The 19,337-nt window shown below is 38.4% G+C and overlaps 1 protein-coding gene across 1 annotated transcript; it reads left to right on the top strand.

Moving 5' to 3' along the window:
* Positions 1-88: 88 nt before the first annotated feature.
* GCK72_024640 (uncharacterized protein) lies at positions 89-5,822 on the top strand (the record flags this gene model as incomplete). The annotated part of the gene is made up of 11 exons (XM_003117844.2): positions 89-224; positions 2,423-2,579; positions 2,852-2,926; positions 2,975-3,139; positions 3,189-3,332; positions 3,376-3,511; positions 3,583-3,651; positions 4,030-4,344; positions 4,391-4,570; positions 4,665-4,786; positions 5,687-5,822. The coding sequence occupies 11 exons, from the start codon at positions 89-91 to the stop codon at positions 5,820-5,822; spliced, it is 1,635 nt and encodes a 544-aa protein (XP_003117892.2).
* Between the last annotated feature and the right edge of the window lie 13,515 nt (positions 5,823-19,337).

Genomic DNA, 19,337 nt, shown 5'->3' with positions numbered 1-19,337 from the left:
TTCCTCTTTTCATTCAATTTTTCAAATGTCAAAGTATAGATAGTCTCATAAACTATAGTTCTTCAATAAAATGAACTTTTTCAGATCCATGACACTCTCGGTTCCTGATTGTGCAGAAGTCAACAGGATTCGAATGTCAAATCATCGCAAAATGAGCTTGGGAAGTGCACCACTGATTGCTAATGGAAGACCAAGTCCTCCTCCACGAAGGACCAGCTTAGCAGGTATGGCTTCATTGTGGAAATATTAATTTGTTATGTTTGATGCACTGCAAATTGATGCAATATCGAAAAATAATAAAGTATTACAAAGAAATTGAATCAGTAATGGATTGTCTGGGTTAGGCGTAATTCAATTATCGGATCTTTAGAAGAGCATTGCTAACAACATATACATGCAGATATATTGTGGATTGGAAGAATGTAAAAAGGACAAAAATTGGGATTAATAGGAAAAAGATGTAAGACATGTGATAGGAAATCAAATGGAATCGAAAAATTGCTTCACAATTGAAGAACTTTGCTCTCGAGTACCTCTTGTACCTTTTTATAGGAAAACTGTACCCCGATGAATTTTTGTTTTGAAAATTATCAAGTAAACATCTCCACCAATCTTTTTCTCTCCCAAAAGTTTGTCATCTCCATTTTAATAAACTGTTTTTTTACAAATTAGTAAACAATTACTCCATTCAGCCCCCACGACTTTTTCTTCAAAATGCCATTTTCTGTAGAGAAAATGCCTTCCCTTTTTGCATTAGCTCCGTCCTCCTTTGAATCGTTCCATTTTATTTTATGGAGAACCCGAGATCTCAATCTCCTTTTTTGCAGAACGTCTTTAGAGAACCTCCCACAATCCGTTCGAGCCAGTTGAATATTCGCTCCATTTTATGCTTGCGTCTGCCTTCCTGGCTGGTTTCGCTACGGTTTTTGTATCAGCGTACGGATTTTTTGAAAACATAAGATCAACATCATTCTGTTTCTATATTCGCAACTGTTGTTTGGTTTTTATCCATTCAGTTGTACACCATTCAATCTGAGATAAAGTTTTTTTTTGAGAAGTGCAAATGCAACGTCTTGGAGGTAAGGTCATTCATTCTATGCATTTTCAATAAGTTTCCGAAATAGATCCTCTAGTTTTTGGAAATATTCAAAAAGTAGTACTTCGAAAACTTTATTTCTTGGTGCTTCCACTTTTCCACGAAATTTCTTCAATTCTCAAAATAAGTGTATAAAGTAGGTGGAGAGCAAATGAAGGATGTCTTCGTACCTCCTCATTCCACTACTCTCACACTTTTTTTCCTCCAATTTTCATTTCATTTGGGTTAGAAGGACCACGGACCGCCGCTCTCCCCTTTGATGACGACACTATCGGTTTGGTGGTTGGGGGTTACACCCCGAATCGAGGCGTTGTTTGCCGACACAATGCTTCCTCGGCACCGGCACCGCCAGCCCATTTTCCCATTTTTCTAAAATGCTTCTTCCGATTTGAAATCTCGCTAATTCGCATGTAATTCAAGCCCAGATGCCGTCATGAGCACTCTCCATTTCGGCGATTTTTATCCTACTGACGGTTCCTTTTCTTCATTTTCTATGATCCAATGTCATTGCCTTGATGGGCCGTAACAAGCGCCCAATTTTCTTTCGTATTCTGCCATTTCAAATGGCAATCTCAAGAATATTATGAATGCATTTACATTTGTGTTCTCTCTAAAAAATATTTTCTTTTTATCGTTGTATAGTCATAAAATACATATTACTGACATATAAGATATGATATTATTTGCTATACACATTTTTTTAGGTAAAATCGTGATTGAGGGACCGACATCGTTTTAAAATATAAGGGTAGCCTAACCTATTAAAAATTGAATCCATGGAAAACTATTTAGTACAGACAAAAAGAAAGTTCAAAAACTATCAAATTTTCATACTTGAAAGTCACTGTTGTATACAAGACTGCACTTATTTCCTATTGAGATTTGGTCTGTTGTTGTTTTTGTTTTTCCGACAAACAATAGTCACAGACAAAAATAAACCAATGAGCCCTATGTAGTATTTGACGTCACAGTTCCCGGAAAAGTTGCTTGGAGCTATAGTCCATGAATCATACATGTTCCAGTTTTTGCTGGTCATCGCATCTCATTCATACATTTTAAAAAGTGTGCTGTAAAAGTGTGTTGTAATCTCAAGGAAATAGTCATGTCCACACGTTTCTTTCATAAGATATTTTGCAGGAAGAGGGATTGATGGTCCGCGTGAAATTCCGCATTTGGTTTTGTGGTTTTTTGCTGGAAAGTGTGTGTGTACAGAAAGCAAATGAGCTTCCTTCATCTTTCATTCAATTCCTCTTCCTGTGTTTGGAAGTTTTCTAGAATTCTTTCAAAATTCAAGAATCACTTTACTGTTATTTTTCTTTATTCCAGAAAGCATTCGCACCCTGGCGTTCACCGCTCGTCGAAACTCTTCTCCCCTTTACCGCAAGTCGACGAAAAAACTAAAGAAGAGTCGGCTTGTCGGTAAAAATGGTATTTGCAATGTTTACAACACCAACGTTCCAAAGAAAGACAGACAATATCTGCGGTAAGCTTTCCCTTTCAGAAATAGTTTTGTCTAGTCAAAAATAGCAATTTTCAACAACAATGCTGTGGGCGGCAAGATATAAGAAAATGAAACAAAACAACTTTCGATCAAAGCTTAAAGAATTTTAATAGAAAATGAAAGTGTGAAAACAAATCAAAGTTTTCTGAAAGAGAAATATCGAAAGGACAAATACCAAACTATCCGACGGTCAGAGTGCAAGCTAAGGAGCATGGAAAAATTAGCCTCACATACAGTAATCCTCAAATTTGCAGAGATATCTTCACCACTCTGATTGATGTCAAATGGCGATGGATGCTCATGTTATTCGCATCGGCATTTGTGCTAAGGTCAGAATATTATAGTCATTAGGAAAATAACACATAGTCACATTTCAGTTGGAGTGTCTTCGGAACTGCTTATTATCTCATTTCTCTTGTACACGGGGATCTTTCTCTCCCAACTCCTGCCAATCATACTGCATGCATTATGAACCTTGACTCGGTCTACTCTTCTTTCTTGTTTGCTGTTGAAACTCATCATACCATTGGATATGGTCATAGGTAACTTTAAAAAGTTGAGATGAAAATTATATAACAAATACACTCTCAGATACATCACTACTGAATGTTATCTTGCCGGAGTAATTGTCTGCCTTCAAGCGATATGTGCTTTATTGTTGCAATCTTTTATGGTTGGAATTGTGTTCGCCAAAATGGCTAGACCTAAAAAACGAGCGGAGACTATTATCTTCAGGTAAATAGCCTAACATCTGAAAATCTTATTATTACTATTCCAGTGACAAAGCGGTTATCTGTTTACGTGACGGTCAATTATGTTTCCTCTGTCGTGTTGGAGATATGAGAAACACTCATTTGGTTGAAGCTCATGTTCGCCTCCAATTCATTACGGACCGTGAAACTAATGAGGGCGAGGTATTGTACTTTTCTGCACAGTGAAAGATTTTGTTTTGTTTGCCAACTTTCATCATATACTATTTCTTCAGATTGAGCCACTCCATCAATTCGAAATGAAGGTCGGACCTTCAATTTCCGACGACGACCGCCTTTTCCTGGTGAGTGACAGAGAACTGGGAGACACCTAAGAGTTCAAAGTTCGGAACTTAAAAAATGGGGACGAAAAAAATAAGAAAATAGAAAATAGAAAAGAAAGGAACGAAAACTGAATTGAGTTAATCTCAAGTTTGGAGTCTAAGCGGACGCGCCAGAGGCAATGAAAAAGATTTCCGAGTGAAGATTGGGTAAAGAAAAAAGAACATAAAAAAAGAAGGAAGGAGACGTTCTTAATGAAAAGTCGAGTTGGGAAAAAATTTGGAAAAAAAGAGAAAAGGGAACATACGTCAGTGCACTAATTATACAGTTCAATCAAGTTTTGGTTCTAGCTCACTAGAAAAATGTTTCAGAACCAATAGTCAATTATTTCTTGGTTCCAGGTCTGGCCAACTACCCTTTGCCATGTCATTGATTCCCGCAGCCCGCTCTACAATTACAATCAGCAAAGCTTAATGTCCGCTCAATTTGAAATAATTGTTCTCTTGGAGGGAATCGTCGAGTCAACTGGAATGACTGCCCAAGCCAAGACTTCCTATCTCCCATCTGAAATTTCCTGGGGACACCGGTTCCGCAAGCTTGTCACCTATCAACGTTCAAACGGATCTTACCAAATTGACTATGATCTCTTTAATGCCACTTATCCAGTCCGCACTCCTGCCATTAGCCCTGCCGAGTTCTATTCTTCAAAACCGAATGTAATTACTTTTCAGACAAGATTTTTTTCTGAATTAAGAATTTCAGCTCAAAGACTACTACTGTCATGATAGCCAAGAACACAAACTCGAAGACAATCGCTCATCTGACTCCACTCCACTCCCATCTCCATCTCCTTACAGCTATCCATCTACTCCAATGAATCACTTCCAGTCTTCGTCCAACTCTCCAGTATTCTCAAACTCCCATTCAATGTTCAATACTGAGGTGAGGGTTCACGAGGTGTTGCTCATGATGATCTTGTCTGAGAAACAAATCGTGTTTCTTGTTTCTATTTTTATCAATTCTGAAATCATTTTAGGCTGTCACTTGTGAAGCTGGAATGTTGTGCCCACCAACCATCGTTGTTCAATGCCCATCAACTTGCGCCTCGCCGAATCACATGAGAAGGACTCGCAATCAAATGGATAAGAGCCGTACCGGGTACCGTGAGGCGGGGGTGTTAAAAACAATCATCATCATAACATAGATCGACGCCTCCACACAAAACAATCATAACGTGATTTGAAATTCTTTTGTTAAGTGGGAGATGTTTTGAAAAAGATACTGTAGACTTTCAGTCTAGACAAAGAACATTGACATTATGCATATCATCCAAGAATAATGTTTCGAAAATAAGATAAGAGTACAAAGAAATCTGAGTCAATAGAATTCCCATTAAGAGCATAATTAACAAATTATTGTATACTTTAATTGGGAATTTGACATTTGATAAGACTGTGAAATGTGGTTTTTTGAACTCTGCCAGTTGAATGATTTGATGGTTCAAAAATAAGGGAGACTGTGTATCATCAATGTAGATCAACAGAACTGAAATTAAATAGGATAATGAAAATCCTAATCAGTCCGTCTTGCTGTAACATCAATGCAATACTCAATGTTTTGTGTTCGAGGCGTTAGTCTTTTACAACAGAAACTTCCAAACTCATAAATATGGCTGTCGAGCTATTGAAGACAGCCGTATCAATGCTCTGGTAAATTTCAGTGTTGTAATTTGTAATTTTTGAAAAGTTTCCCAGTTTCTTCGAGAATAAGTATCTCGTTGAATAGAAGCAAAAATGGATCAAAAGAGGGCTGGCCGAAATGTCACATAGCTGCAAATTCTTTATTGTCATTCCATATAACACATAAGTTCAACTATTATAGGCTAACATACGTCACATGCTACAACATCTTCAGTTATTCTATGAACTTTGGTTGTTTACACATACAATCACATAATTCAAACCGGGTTCAGAGAATCAGCAAGATTCTTACCGTAGACAATTTGAAAAGAAACTCCTAAATTCATTGCTGACTCTAGATTTTCATTAAAACTTCCAGAAGCTCCTGTGATCTCACTCGCCCAAGCACTGCACTATCAGATTTGGAAGAGGAATGCTCCGACAGCGGATCTCCAACAAAATGTCAATCCCCACCAGTGGTCCCAATCCATATTGAGATTGTCAGCGAGACATAACAACTTTCTTCTGGAAACTCTACACCAATCATAATAAAGTATAACATAATATCCGTTCATTCATTGTCATTTCCTTGTATTTCCTATTACTTGAACATTTCTCGTTGTGCTGTACATTGCTTTCGATCTGAAATCCGTCATCTTACACTTGAATTTCATCATGTTCTATACTCTCTCTTCTCTACAGTCCCTTCTCATCCCAAACCCCCAATGAGGCGGAGCCAAATGAGCCTCCGCCTCCAGACAGTTTCCCGCCTTCATGATTTCATTCCCTCAATCATTCCGACTGTTCCGTTTCTTCCCGGCTGTCGTTTTCTCTTGTTTCCCCTCATTTCTTGAGTTTCCCCTCCTCGTTTTCCCGTAAAACAAAAACTCTTCCGTAAAAACTTTTTCCTCACTTCTTCAGTTGTAGCTGAAAACAAACACTTGTTAGTGATATCCCCCTCCTTCTTCTCGAACAAAACTCATTGCTTCCCGCTTTCCTTATTATGGCAGATTTGCTGATGACTCTTCACTTTTTTTTGGAATAATAAATCTGAGAAATAGAGACGGGAGTGGTGTTCGATTCGGAGAACAAACACTTTTTATGATAGAAGGACAAGAGGTCAGCACTTGAAGGCTTTGGTGTTGGTTCTCTGATGAATCATTGAGGTCGCGACTGCTGTCCGGACGGTTTTTTTGAAGTGAACCATTGAAACAAATGGGACGATGTCACATGGGATAAGACAGCTACCGGCCAACTTCAGTTAGAACTCTACAGTTTACTGTATGCCGAGGTTCCTGGTTTCTTTTACAAAGAATGATTCAATACTCCCACGCGTTACGATCACAATCACAAGTTTTGTGATTTCTTCGACCCGTTGGTCATCATTTCTCACTGATATCGTAATCCATACAAGCATTTTTCTCACAATTTTATATTCATCCACATTGATGAATGACCCTTTCCTTCTTCCTTTAGAATTTTTTCATCCTCCTATTGTGACCATCGGCAGTACGTGAATGATGCGCGGGAGTGACGGAACACATGGGGAGGGAGCCACGGGGACGGGGGTGCGCGACCCTCTTGTCGTTGCCCATCAGCTGTGCGCAACACCGGGCTCTTTTTCTTTCGCGCCCTTGGTTTTTGTCATATGACACAGTCATAAGCATCATTTGCATAAATCGCTCTCAAGGTCACACCCAGTAGAGAGCAGAAAGCAACCATTCAAACCGTCAATGTTTAGATGTTTTGTTTCCGTTTCTGTTTGATTTGCTCTCAACTCGACTTAACAAAAATAATGCGCTTTTTTGAGACAGTTTATCATTAAAAATCACATGGTGGAAAGTCATTTAGCACACTTAACGCCCTTTTGTCACTCATTCTCAGACAATCTTGAAGGACAAGAGCTCCTTCAAAATCTGAAAACCAACGAGATAATTTTTTTTTGAATTTCTCCTTGAGACGGTTTCATTGTCGAACACATAAACGACCACCCGCAGGTGCACCTTTTTCCCGCCGCCTTACAGTCAACGTGGTCCCCCCTTCCCCCTCTGCCCTCCGGACTCGCGCACTCTCTCCTTCCGTTCTCTTAATGAACGCCTTTTTACGACACTCCGTAATAACACGTTTCTTAAACTACGGTCCGCGAAAACCGACAGCGTCCCGTCAAACCATTTGCCGTTTTATTTCCCCGCGTTCTACTCATTTTTTTTTTCTTTGACTGTTGTTTTTATTGCTGCTCGCCCATTTTCTCTATCGTTTTTTTCCCAAATAGAGCGAGTTTATTTGTGTTGCAAAAACAGTTTTCTGCAATAAATGTTTTTCTCCCAAGAGCTCTTCCTGGCACGAACCGTTTTGCATATCCCTAACAACCATTTTTTAGAAGAGATATGCATATCCACAACAATAATATTTAAATAGTCATTGATACCTGAGCTGTTGTTTGCACTACCTATATCACAGATTATTAGCATGATGATTAATGACCTGTAGGTAAACTCCTCCCACTTTTTTTGTTTTATTAGGAGTACCAATGCATAGTTCATTCAAAACAATTAGAACAGCTATTTTCTACCAGCGATACATTTTTAGTTGCATGGCTGTCAATTGTCAGAATTGAAATTTTCATGTAGAATAGAACTCTACAAGCGCCACCCCTCATTGGGAAAAATTCCGTTTCTTTTAGTTATTATCAGTTGTTCCTCTTTTTGCTTTCAAAAAATTTTTTATTGGTTGTTAAACGGGTAGAAAACTGATGAAGTGCTTGATAAATTATCATCACTGCGAATAACGCTTCATTCGAAGGAAGCAAGAATTAGAATTTTCTGATGTTGATGAATTCTAGTTCTAGCAGGACTTCATAAAATTAGTTCTCTCAAACTGATTGTTCGAAAAAAGTGAATCAAAGAGTTCCATCCAATTTCATGAAATGACTCATCAAAAAATTCCTGCTCTAGTGAATCACTTCCGTTGGAGTACCATCAGTCTGTTTAATAGTGTTATATTCATCATCTTCATGTTTTTTATTCTTACCAGAAGAGCAAATAAGCCCACGTGGTGTATTATGATATTTACCCATACTGACTATAACTTCTTCTCACTAATAAGTCTCGGAGAGAGTTGCCTAGAGACTTTCCCAAATTTTGGTTAGAAACGAGAACGACTCTGTTTTATTCCCACTGAGCAACTCGTCACTTTTTATTGTTATTCTCTTTTTCGCGAGCTGCAAGTTGGTGCTCCATTCGTCGCTTCAGTTATGAAAAGTCATCGGAAGCGAGTGAAAAAGTAAACAATTGTCCACGTATCTCGGAATGCCGAATAAACGATAAATAATCAGGTGCACTTGTCTTTGACATGGCGGTTAATAATGATAAAACTGCATTTTCTTAAATGTCTGCAGTGATTATCTTTCCATTTTTTGCTCTCTCGCAACGAATGTGATTTAACTCTACGTAAGATCATCTGCTGATAAGAACTTTAGAAAACGTTTCCGTTTTTTCGTAGTTGTCACAAAAGTTTAACTATAGGTTCAGCCATTTTTGTGCTTCCCACTAATTACACTTTTTTCTCTAGATTCTACTCGTTCAGTTTGTCTTCTTTATTATTTTTTCTTAAAAGACAAGTTTCATTTTTCAGTTGAGCCTTCGCCTGAACTTCAAGAACGCAACTGCCGCCATGTCGAACGGTTCACCGGGTCGGCACTCCAATAAGGCCTTCTCAATTGGTATGTTTTCATGCAGATAAATCATATTCAAACTCTGTTCAAGTTTTAGGAAGCGATGACATCGAAGAGTCTGAGACTTCATTCATCTCTCCTCATTCTTCGGATCTTCTACGGAATCTTCTCAACGACTCCAGCGAACAAACACCGCGTGAGTTTGACTTGGCGGAATGACGTAGATCACTAGGTCAAATTTTTAAGAGCGGCGCAAAGACCGTTCTGATAAGAAATTTAGATAACGTCAGCGAAGCTACAATGCATTTGTATGTAAGGAAAAAAATGAAATGCAGGGATCAGTTTTTTCTTGAAGGCAGGATAATCTACATGGAGAAAAAGAGCAAGTTTGGGAAACTGAATGGGTTTCTTAAATTTATGTTTGTTACTCATTTTTACGTTTCACAAACATAGTGTATTAAAAACAGTGTTAATGGTTTATTGGCCTCTCAGTACGTATCTCTGATTAAGAATGATAACTACACCAACAAAACAATAACATTAAATGCAAACCTATTTACACATTTCACTTTCAGTGATTCTGCAACAAATTCGTGAAGAGAGTGAGGACACCGTCGGTTCTCTACAACCATCTACCCAGGGATCGTCGAGCGCTTCGTCGACTTCCGAAGAACGCTTGCCATCCTCTATCGACGTCTTCACAGTGAATGACTTTGATGGTTCATGGAAGCCAGCCTCGAGATTCGCTCGATACGAATCGGATGCCGAGGGTTTTGACAACCATCTCGGAATGGCCCATGTTCCGTGTCTTCCAATGGGAACCTACCAAGCTCTTCAGAAAATCACTTCCAAAACTATCATTCATCGTCACGTTATGGTTGGAGGAAGCGAGAACTTTCTCAAGTACATCGAGACTAATGTGGTCGACTCGGATTTTCCAACGCTTGGACAGGCGATTGTAAAGATTGTGAAAGACCGTGCTGAAACACTTGAGAACAAGAAAAAAGTTAACAAGAAGCACAGTGCTTCCACTCAGTCCCTGAACTCTGATCATCTTCTTCCAAGACCAGGTGATTTTTGCAAATCAAATTAATTGAATATGGTTAGCATGCTCCTATTTCAGGAAAAATTCCACGCAACCTCATTTCCGAGCCAAACAACTTGTCGAGAATGGACAAGCAACCATTAAAGAGACTTCCGACTTCCAAGTCAGGAGTTCGAATCGGAACGTCTTATGTGAAAGAGTGAGTTTGTCTCTGGAGGAAATCCTAATACTCATAATATATTTTCCAGTCCGCCACAAACTTTCTGTGAGCCACATTACGACAACAGCATCGAGTACAGTATGCTCATTGCTGGTGCTGTCCCAGATGCCACCGTCTGCCGTCTTGTTGCTATTCGTTTCGACGAAGCTGCGGAGATGAAGGATGTAAGAGATTCTCAATGATAATCAATAAAACACAATTAATTTTAGATCTTTCCTGGTACTAAGAAGATCCGTACCATCTACTTCTTGATTGGCCCCGATCTCACTGAACACTCATACCTTGACCTGGGCCGCGCGTTTGCATCCGTCGTTTCAAATCCGGTTAGTTTGTCGTTCTTCACAAGATGAACATAACTATAGTGCAAAAAGTGACAGGTTGGGTAGTGTCTAGTAACAATTACGTTGCGCGAATCAGTTCTAAATCCGATGACGATTTCGAATGGTGGATGGGAAAGGTTAACTACAGAAAAAATTCGAATATGAAATACATACAATACAGTCGGAATTATTTGGTTTTTCGTTTTTCAAAGTCAATTCTCTGTTTCGAATTTTTTTGAAAACGTGTTTGGAACATTCTAGATGAGCTGATGTAAACATTCCAGATTTGTTTTTTTTTCCAAATACGAGATCGGCCACGATTCAGTAACTAGAGTGATCAATCTTCACATGAATGAAAACAGTCATCTAGTATAACGAGAATTATCAATCTTCTTGCTTCTAACCTCTCGTCTACACTCTTTTCTACCGTAGACTGTCTAAAGAACACTATTATTTTCCTTCTATCTCTCCCTCGAAAAAAGAAAAAAAGATAATCTTTAAAGGTTGCAAGACAAAGAGAAAGGCCCAACCCTATACTAGTGTTATTCTTTTAAAAGATACCGCAAAATCTTGATAAGAAAGTTGAATGGGTCAATGTATGAGACCCCAGGCTGTCTTTGCGTAATCTCTAATCATAACACTCCTGTGCTATCTTTTATAAGTTTTGGTTTTTGTACTTTACCAGATACTCTTAACATAAATTCAAAATTAACTTTATTTTTCAAAGATTTTTAAAGAATTTTCAATACGGAAGCATTCCAATAGACTTTTTGTCACTTGTTTGGTTTTCTTAATTAAACCAAACGCGTGCTCCTTTTTTCTTTCTTTTATTTCTCTCATTTTGAGTTCTCATCAGTATTGCAAAATAGGTCATAGCTTTTGTTCAATATTTGAAAAATAAAACAATTCTGGGATCTTAGTCTCAGTTTTAGTCGTTAGCATTGTTCCATAGATGTTATTGTTACGTAAAATAAGTTTTGAAATCGGATATAATCATTTTTTCTTTTAATTTCAGGTATCCAACTCAATTTTCGACACTTTGAAATCGCCTGAGTTGATCACCAAAGCTGTTGATCGGTGAGTTGCTATGGGTGATTTATTTCACGAACATAAAATGAAAGTGGGGAGTTTCCTTACATGAGATATCACTTGCCATACAAGGTTCCCACAAGCATCTGTCAATCATTTTGGTCGTCATTCATTCCAATCTTAGATCCTCTTATCCCTCTTAATCACACGTGAACAGTTTAAAGATTAAAAAACAAAAAAACTGGCCTTTCAATAGTTTCTCAGTGATTTTTGACACATTTCTTTTTCTTACAGTAGTCTGATCACATTCTTAGAGATTTCTACAGTATTAACTCTGATCAGTGTTCAAATCCTAACCAACCTTTGTAAATCATCTTTCGTCCCAAAAGATCACTTTCGATGACGTCATGGCTAGTTTTGATGTCCGCTTCTCATCAAATCGAGAACAAATTTGCTTCCAAATAGTGTCAATGACAGTGGTTTGGTAGCAAAAAGAAATACAAATTATATCAATAAAGACAGACAGAAACTTGCTGAACACCCTCTTAGGCCATCAGATCTTTCATCGGTTTATCACTTTTCTGATTTGTTCTATAATAGTTCTTATTTTGACATAGGCTAGAATAAATAATACATAATATATTTTTGAGAATCATCAACACAATAATTGTGAAATATTCTAGATTTTAGTTCACTGACGCGTCATCGATTTTTACTGTAATTATCCTATTGAAAAATATATGAGTTAGCTCTCTGTTTCATTTTTTTATAATTAGAATTCAACATCAACCAAATTTTGAAGAACTAAATCACCTCTGACCTACCGTTCTGTTGGAAAATATGAATGTATGGTTTTCGAATTTTGTATGCTATCCTCATAGAGTACCCTAAAACAGATCTTTTGGTTTATACATATAAAATTTAACATATCGTTTCCCAAAGTTTTTTCCGCAATAAAAATAATCGCCATTCCCTTCCCATGATTTTGATATTTCCAACTATTCTTTCTTTTCCTTCTTTTCGATGGAAATCATTTCAGTTTCCTTGCGGACACCGTTGTGATTGCACCTGGTAAAATCGTCAGTAGAAACAACATCTCCGGAGAATTCATTCGGCGTGTCGTGAATATGAACTGTGAGAAGAGGGAGAGGAACACTACGCTCAGTGTTGGTAAGTAATTTCAATGTTATTTCAAATCGCAATTTAAAATTTATTTTCCAACTATTAAAAGTCAAGTGAGGGATTCCTCCAAACTTGATTTGAGGATTTGGTTGAGTGAGCATCCAAAGTATTTCTCTTCCACTTGGAATGCCTTTTTTGATTGTTTATATGTTTCATCCTAAAATTTGAAAAATGTCATGAAAAAGTTTTAAAAAACATACAATCTCGACTTATGCCTTCAGAAAAAGGTATATCTTAAATAATTTAGAAATTTAGAAATAAGCTTGTTTTAGGAGATGCAAATTAATTTTATTCCAATCTAATATTTTTCTAGTTCACCCATCGGATTTGGACGTAGAAAGAAACTCTCGTGGTGATGAAGACAAAATCAATAGTTGTTGCTCGCTATTCGCAGGAGTCAAATCGGATCTTGCCAATCGTTACCGATACTACTTGTAAGTCGATATAAGTTCCTCTGCTCTATTTAACATTGTTGATTCATCACAGATCGGATATCACTGATGGATTCCGGTTCACGATCCTTACCGTTGTCGTCTACATGTTTTGTGTGACTGTGGTACCGACACTCACTTTTGGAGCCATCTTGGGTTTGTACTAATGAAACTATCTGCTAATATTATAATGTTTATTTTTTTAGCAATGGGAACATCGGGACTTCTCTCCGTCAAGAAATGTCTCCTCAGTCAAGGATTGTCTGGAATCGTTTGGTCGCTGTTTTCTTGTCAACCACTTCTTGTTATGTCACCAACGGGTCCGTTCCTAGTTTTCGAAAAGGCTCTCTTCAAGGTAGATCAAACTAAATTTTAAAAATTTGCAATATCTGTTTTCAGTGTTCGATAGCGTTCGGTCTTGATTTCCTGGAAGTTCGACTCTACACAGGAATCTTTGTATTTCTCATCACTATCATTGGAGCTAGTACCAACTGTGCGAGATTCATCAAGCACGTGACCATCTACACTGAAGATATCTTCTGTGCTCTGATTTCGATCATTTTCTTCTCGGAAGTCTGTGAATTCCTCCTCCACGTAAGTCAATATGAAAATTGAATCCTAATAGAAGATTTTCTGTTTTCAGCAACTCGAACTCAACCCAATCGACAATTTGGATTACTATCTTCATAACTCTGTTAATTGTACTGGACTTGGACTACCGGATGATTGTAGACTAAGCAACCCGAACACTTTCTTGATTCAAGCCTTCATGCTCCTGATTTCCGTTGCCATTTTCCACTATCTCCGTCAAATTGGGTTGTCTGATTTCTTCGGAAGAACTGTAAGATTTTTTTAGAAAGAATCTGTGAGAATAAATATCATTTTTTAAGTTCCGCAACCTTTGCAACAACTTTGGAGGAATTTTCGCAGTTATCTTTGTCAGCATTATGTACCAGTTGCTCTTTGCGAATATTGATGTTTCTGTAAGTTCCGAAAATCAAAACATTTCTATATTTCTACAATTTGTGTTTCAGATGGTGAACGTTGCTGAGAATCTTGCTGAAAACAAGGTTAAAATTGGATGGATTGTGATTCCAACGACACCGCCAACTCTCTCCACCTTGGCTGGTTCATTCGCTGCTGCTTGTCTGGTGTATGTCCTCATCTTCGTCGAGACTGAAATCCCGGAGCAAATGGCGTTGAGATCGAAGAGAAAGTTGAAGAAGGGCGGAGGTCTTCACTGGGATCTGATCGTGGTTGGATTCTGCACCCTTGTCAGCTCGATTACCGGACTTCCATGGATGTGTCCTGCTGCTGTTCAGTCTCTTGCTCACATCGACGCTTGCACCGAAACCGAGAAAACGAATCCAGGAGAGCCAAAGAGTAAGGAGATAATAAGAACAAGCTCATAAAACTAACAATTTCCAATTTTCAGTTATCAAAGGAGTCATCGAGCAACGTTTATCCGGAATGATCACTTACGTCATGCTTCTTCTCTTCGCTTTCTATGGGCACATTGTCTCAATCCCATCTGCTGCTATCTTTGGAGTCTTCTTCTATCTTGGTGTCCGAAATTTGGAAGGAAGCAGATTGATTATGAGAGTCTTTCTGTTCTTCCTGGTCCCAAAACGTCGTGGAGATCACAAGTTTTTGGAAATGGTAAGTAGTAGAATTTTGAAATCTATACATATAGCGTCCCCCTTTAGTAGACATTTTGTGTCAGGATTTCTCCTGGGTGTACTGTAGCTAACCAGGGCATTTTAGTTTCTTCTCTTTTTCCCAAAACACATCCGACCACGAGGCCGATTGTTTGATCAAACGATGCTGCTGCGAAAAGGGTTGTCCCCCTTTTTTCATTCATCTTGTCCCGTTTCGTCAGCAACTAAAACGGTAGAAAGCGCAAAATGTCTGGGATCTCTAAAAACGGTGTACTTTTTTCAAAAAATTTCTCCCCGTTTCGTTACACACACACTTTTTCACTGATCATTCTTTGATGGGTGTTTGTATACTGATGGACGCACCCACACGTGTCTCAATATTGTCTCATGTGCGCTTCACATGCGTCTTTCTTCTCATCTTTTGACGCAAATATCTTTGAAAAGCGAACGAATTTTTATGAAAAAATAGAGAGATAGAGTGCCCAAAACCTTCTTGCTGTCGGAAGAACACTCATATTGAACAGTGTCTTTTTAACTTTTGTATAGTTTGGAAACCAGTTCAAGAAAGTTCAAAGTAGTGGCGTAGACGTTTGAGCTTGTATCTGTTGACCTTTGAAACGTGCTCTTTTTTTCAACATACGTCACAAAAAGCTCCCATTGAAACGTGAGAAGGTCTCATATTCCTTCCTCTAGCCATTCCTTCGTATTGGGAAGACATGAATGGAAGACGTGCGAAATCGTAGATCAAAAGGAATGCCCTTAGTATTTTATCACGAAAATGGGGTGATCTGATGACATCGAGTGAAGCGGTGATCTGTAGAGTTTGATAGGTTTTTATCGTGCACGTGGCTAGTAAATGTTCGGATAGATAATGTTTACATTGTCGCTTCCAAGACTACGATTCTTACAAGGGAAACCTTCAGAGAAGTGGCTTTCAAACAATCTGTTAATTTGTTCAAATGTACTTTCGACTACGTGGAGTCCAATACTGCCCTCAAAACCTGCCAAACGTTTCAGCGAGCCAAGTTTATCCAAAGACTTTCCTTGTTAGACTTCTGGAATTGATTCTTCAATAGAATCTTTGGATAGAAAGTTGTGTTGTTTTTAACATGTGAATAGCATACTTTTCCAATAAAAAATACCAGAAAGAACTGCTAGTGGAACTTGTTCTTTGTTCCATCGTCTTCCCCCCTCAGTCTTCCCGTTCTATTTCCGCCATTTTCTAGCAAAAAGTCATCGGTCAAATCTGTTGTCACTAGACGGGCAAAGATGTCAATGATGATGACACGACCGTACACGAGAACAGCAGTGAGATGTGAAGCACGTGCAGAAACGACTGAACAGTAGGAAAGAAAGTGACGGGTTATCATATTGTGTAGTCAGTCGAATGGGCTTCCTCGGTCTTTTTGCATCATTGTTTTGTGGAGTCACGTTGGTGTATTGCGGCGGGTTAGTCGACGATTCTTATTGCTTGCGGCCGGGCACGTTGACTTCTTCAATGACAACTAAAGACAATTCGCTGATCAAGTCTATTGCGTAGAGGGGACAAAGTAAAACAGCAAAAAGTGATTTCCGTTTTACAAAATCACACGCGACGTCTTATCAGCTGTAGGTGAAGATGATAGAGACAGTGTGGCAAACTAATAGTAAAGTTCAACTTGTTTATTATTATCTTATACTGTTAAAAACAGAACAAAAATTAGGAATGGTATAATCACATGAATTGCACAATAATGATCAAAAATCTTATGCAGTGGAAAGAGTAATTATCACGGGAACCATTTGTTTCTTGAAATCCCAAAGGTCTCATAACATGCAAACAAAACGTATGGGTCACTTAGGAATACATACCAGTTAATGGGATACTAAAAATTCAGAAGTTTGACAGAAATCAAGATAAAAACAAAGAAAACGTATGTGAGTTATACATATTATTTCAGGCTCCCTTCGCAATTATCAATGGTTACACTCTTATCCAATGCTCGTTCGTCGCAATCATGTATGCTGCCAAAACCCACGAGAGTAAGTTATCTGAAAAATACCACAATTCACAACTGCTCAATTTTCAATTTTCAGTTCTCGGTGTATTCTTCCCAATCTTCATCGTCATCACGACTTGGTTCGTTGCCAAATTCCTTCCACTCATTTTCTCGGACGAGCTCCTTGCTGCGGTAAGACTATAGTTTCTCCTCAAAAAATGGTTTGTATCCATTTCTTTTGCTCTGTTCTACTGCTCCCCCGCGCGAACCGTGCAAAACCGTGTCCGTGAGAAACCGCGTGCGCGGTGTGAGTGTAACCTCCCCATCATTTCTCTATATTTATCGAACTGTTGACATTGGCGACTAAAAACGCCGCTCCGTCTGTGAGTCACGGTGACTAACGAAGACAACCTCGAGGGTGGTGTTGTTGTGATGGTGATGATGAAGAAATAATTGAGAAAATGTCAAGAGTGTGACTCATGTGTGACATAGTGACGAACAATTGCGAGGTGGTTGCAGGAAAAGACGCCCTCGCTCCTTTTTAAGAAACCGCGACTGTTGTTATAAGAAAACAAAAATCAGATAGTTTAGACTGTCATGGTGTTATCAATGATATCAGTCAAATTAAGAAGAATGGTGGTACACAATGTGATAGTGTGTTTTGGATGTTTTGATAAAAAGAACACAAACAAGGAAAGAAAGGAAAATCCTGATTTCAACTTTAGTCTCTGACTTTTTTATAGGTTGTGTACTAATTTTTTGAGAGACAGCTCAAAATAAAATAGATAATTTTTGAAATGAACTAAAAAAGTATATCAATCAAATATGATTTCATAGTAATTTCAGCTCGATGGCGAAGATGAAGAAAAAGAAGACGAAGAGAATTCCGAAGACTTCTACCTGAACTCCCGCATCCCAGTCTAACTGCATCAACCACTCCAAAATATCGTATATCAACTTCTCTGAGATAATTCCACCCTTTATTGAATACTGGTCTTAATTATATTTGTATTCTCATTCCTTCTCTTTAATTCTTGTCAATTGTCATAATGGTGTCCCGCTACCCCCTGTCAAAATTTCACCACCAAAAAAAAAACAAATGTTAAATCTTCCTGGTAAAATCCGCCTTGACTTGTTAATATCTAAATTATAATGTGTTCAACAGTTGAACAATTTAGTCTTCCTGCTCAATCCCTGCCTCCTTCATTCTTCCCAGTAGCTTTTCGTGCTCTTCTGAGCAAATGCATGTTCTGTAGTATTTAGAATTGATTTATTTCCAAATAAATGGGTCTATTTTTTCTCGTCTAAACGAAAGGTCAGTCTGTGTTTGACCAGGCTCGTGCCAACGGAGCGTGCGCCCATCAAACAAGTCTAGCCCATAAATCAACCCTGATCGGATTGAACGTGTCGGTTGTGAGGTCAGATTTCAAAATCGAATTTTTGGTGGAAGGAATGCAATGTGTTTTAGTGCATTACTAGCAGATGGATGCAATGTCGTGTCTCCTTCTCAACTGGTATTTGGTTTCATCAACGTCTTAGTCTTGACGCCTCCGCTATTTCGCAGTTTCGGGATTCACCCCTCTTCAACAAAAAACCACAATCGCTTCTGCAAGAGTGTCGGCTGGCGAAAAGAACACACACAATCACAGATAGGCGCACATGTGAAGAAGCACAAGAAACGGAAGACAAAAAGAGCCGAGTAGTTTTTGTTTTTTTCTTCAAACCAATGTCTCGGGCAGCTCGAAGTATACAAAACGAGGCGAAGAACGTGCAAATGTGGACACACTCCTAACAAAGAAGATGGAGGAATGAAATCAAATTGAAACTGGTTACGCATAGAAGCGACATTTTCCTTGTTGTAGTAGTACTCTTCCTAAAGTGATGAAATAAATTGGTTTTAGATACCAAATTTCGAAACTGAAAAGAATCCCAGATTGGAAAGCTGAGAAATCCTCCATGCGTATTATCGAGAAGAATGTTAAGTGTACTTCAGAAAAAACTTCAAGTCCCTTTCTAATTTTTGTGTTCATCCATTTAGTTCGAATCAACTTTGCAGTGGTTTGTTTCTAAGTGCAAATTGTTCTGTTGCAAAAAATAATTATTCATGATCAACACACACCCACAATATTTTAATTTTCTGTACTTGAACTTTTGATTCGATGAAGCAGATTTTTGATCCCAAAATCATGTTTCTCTCTTCTTCAATTTCTTTTTCTCTCAAAACTGGAATTGGAAGCACAAATATGAATTATGTCATGTTCTGCTCGAAACTCTTGAAAGTCAAATGAGGTTACGTCGTGTCTTTACTTTAAAGATGCAGCGTCTTTTCAGAAACTCACGTCTGCCATGCCGTCAGTCAGACCCCGCCAACGGAAACGAGATTACACTGATCACCGATACGAAGGCCGATGACCAGCCGAGTTTTGCTCTGAGATCTTAACAACAGATGTCTTTCTCGTGTGCAGTGTTGTGCAGTGCAGTACGACGGATAGA

This window comes from Caenorhabditis remanei, chromosome X, assembly GCF_010183535.1.
Source record: "Caenorhabditis remanei strain PX506 chromosome X, whole genome shotgun sequence".
NCBI classification, from domain to species: domain Eukaryota; kingdom Metazoa; phylum Nematoda; class Chromadorea; order Rhabditida; family Rhabditidae; genus Caenorhabditis; species Caenorhabditis remanei.
This window is presented reverse-complemented; position numbering and strand designations above follow the sequence as displayed.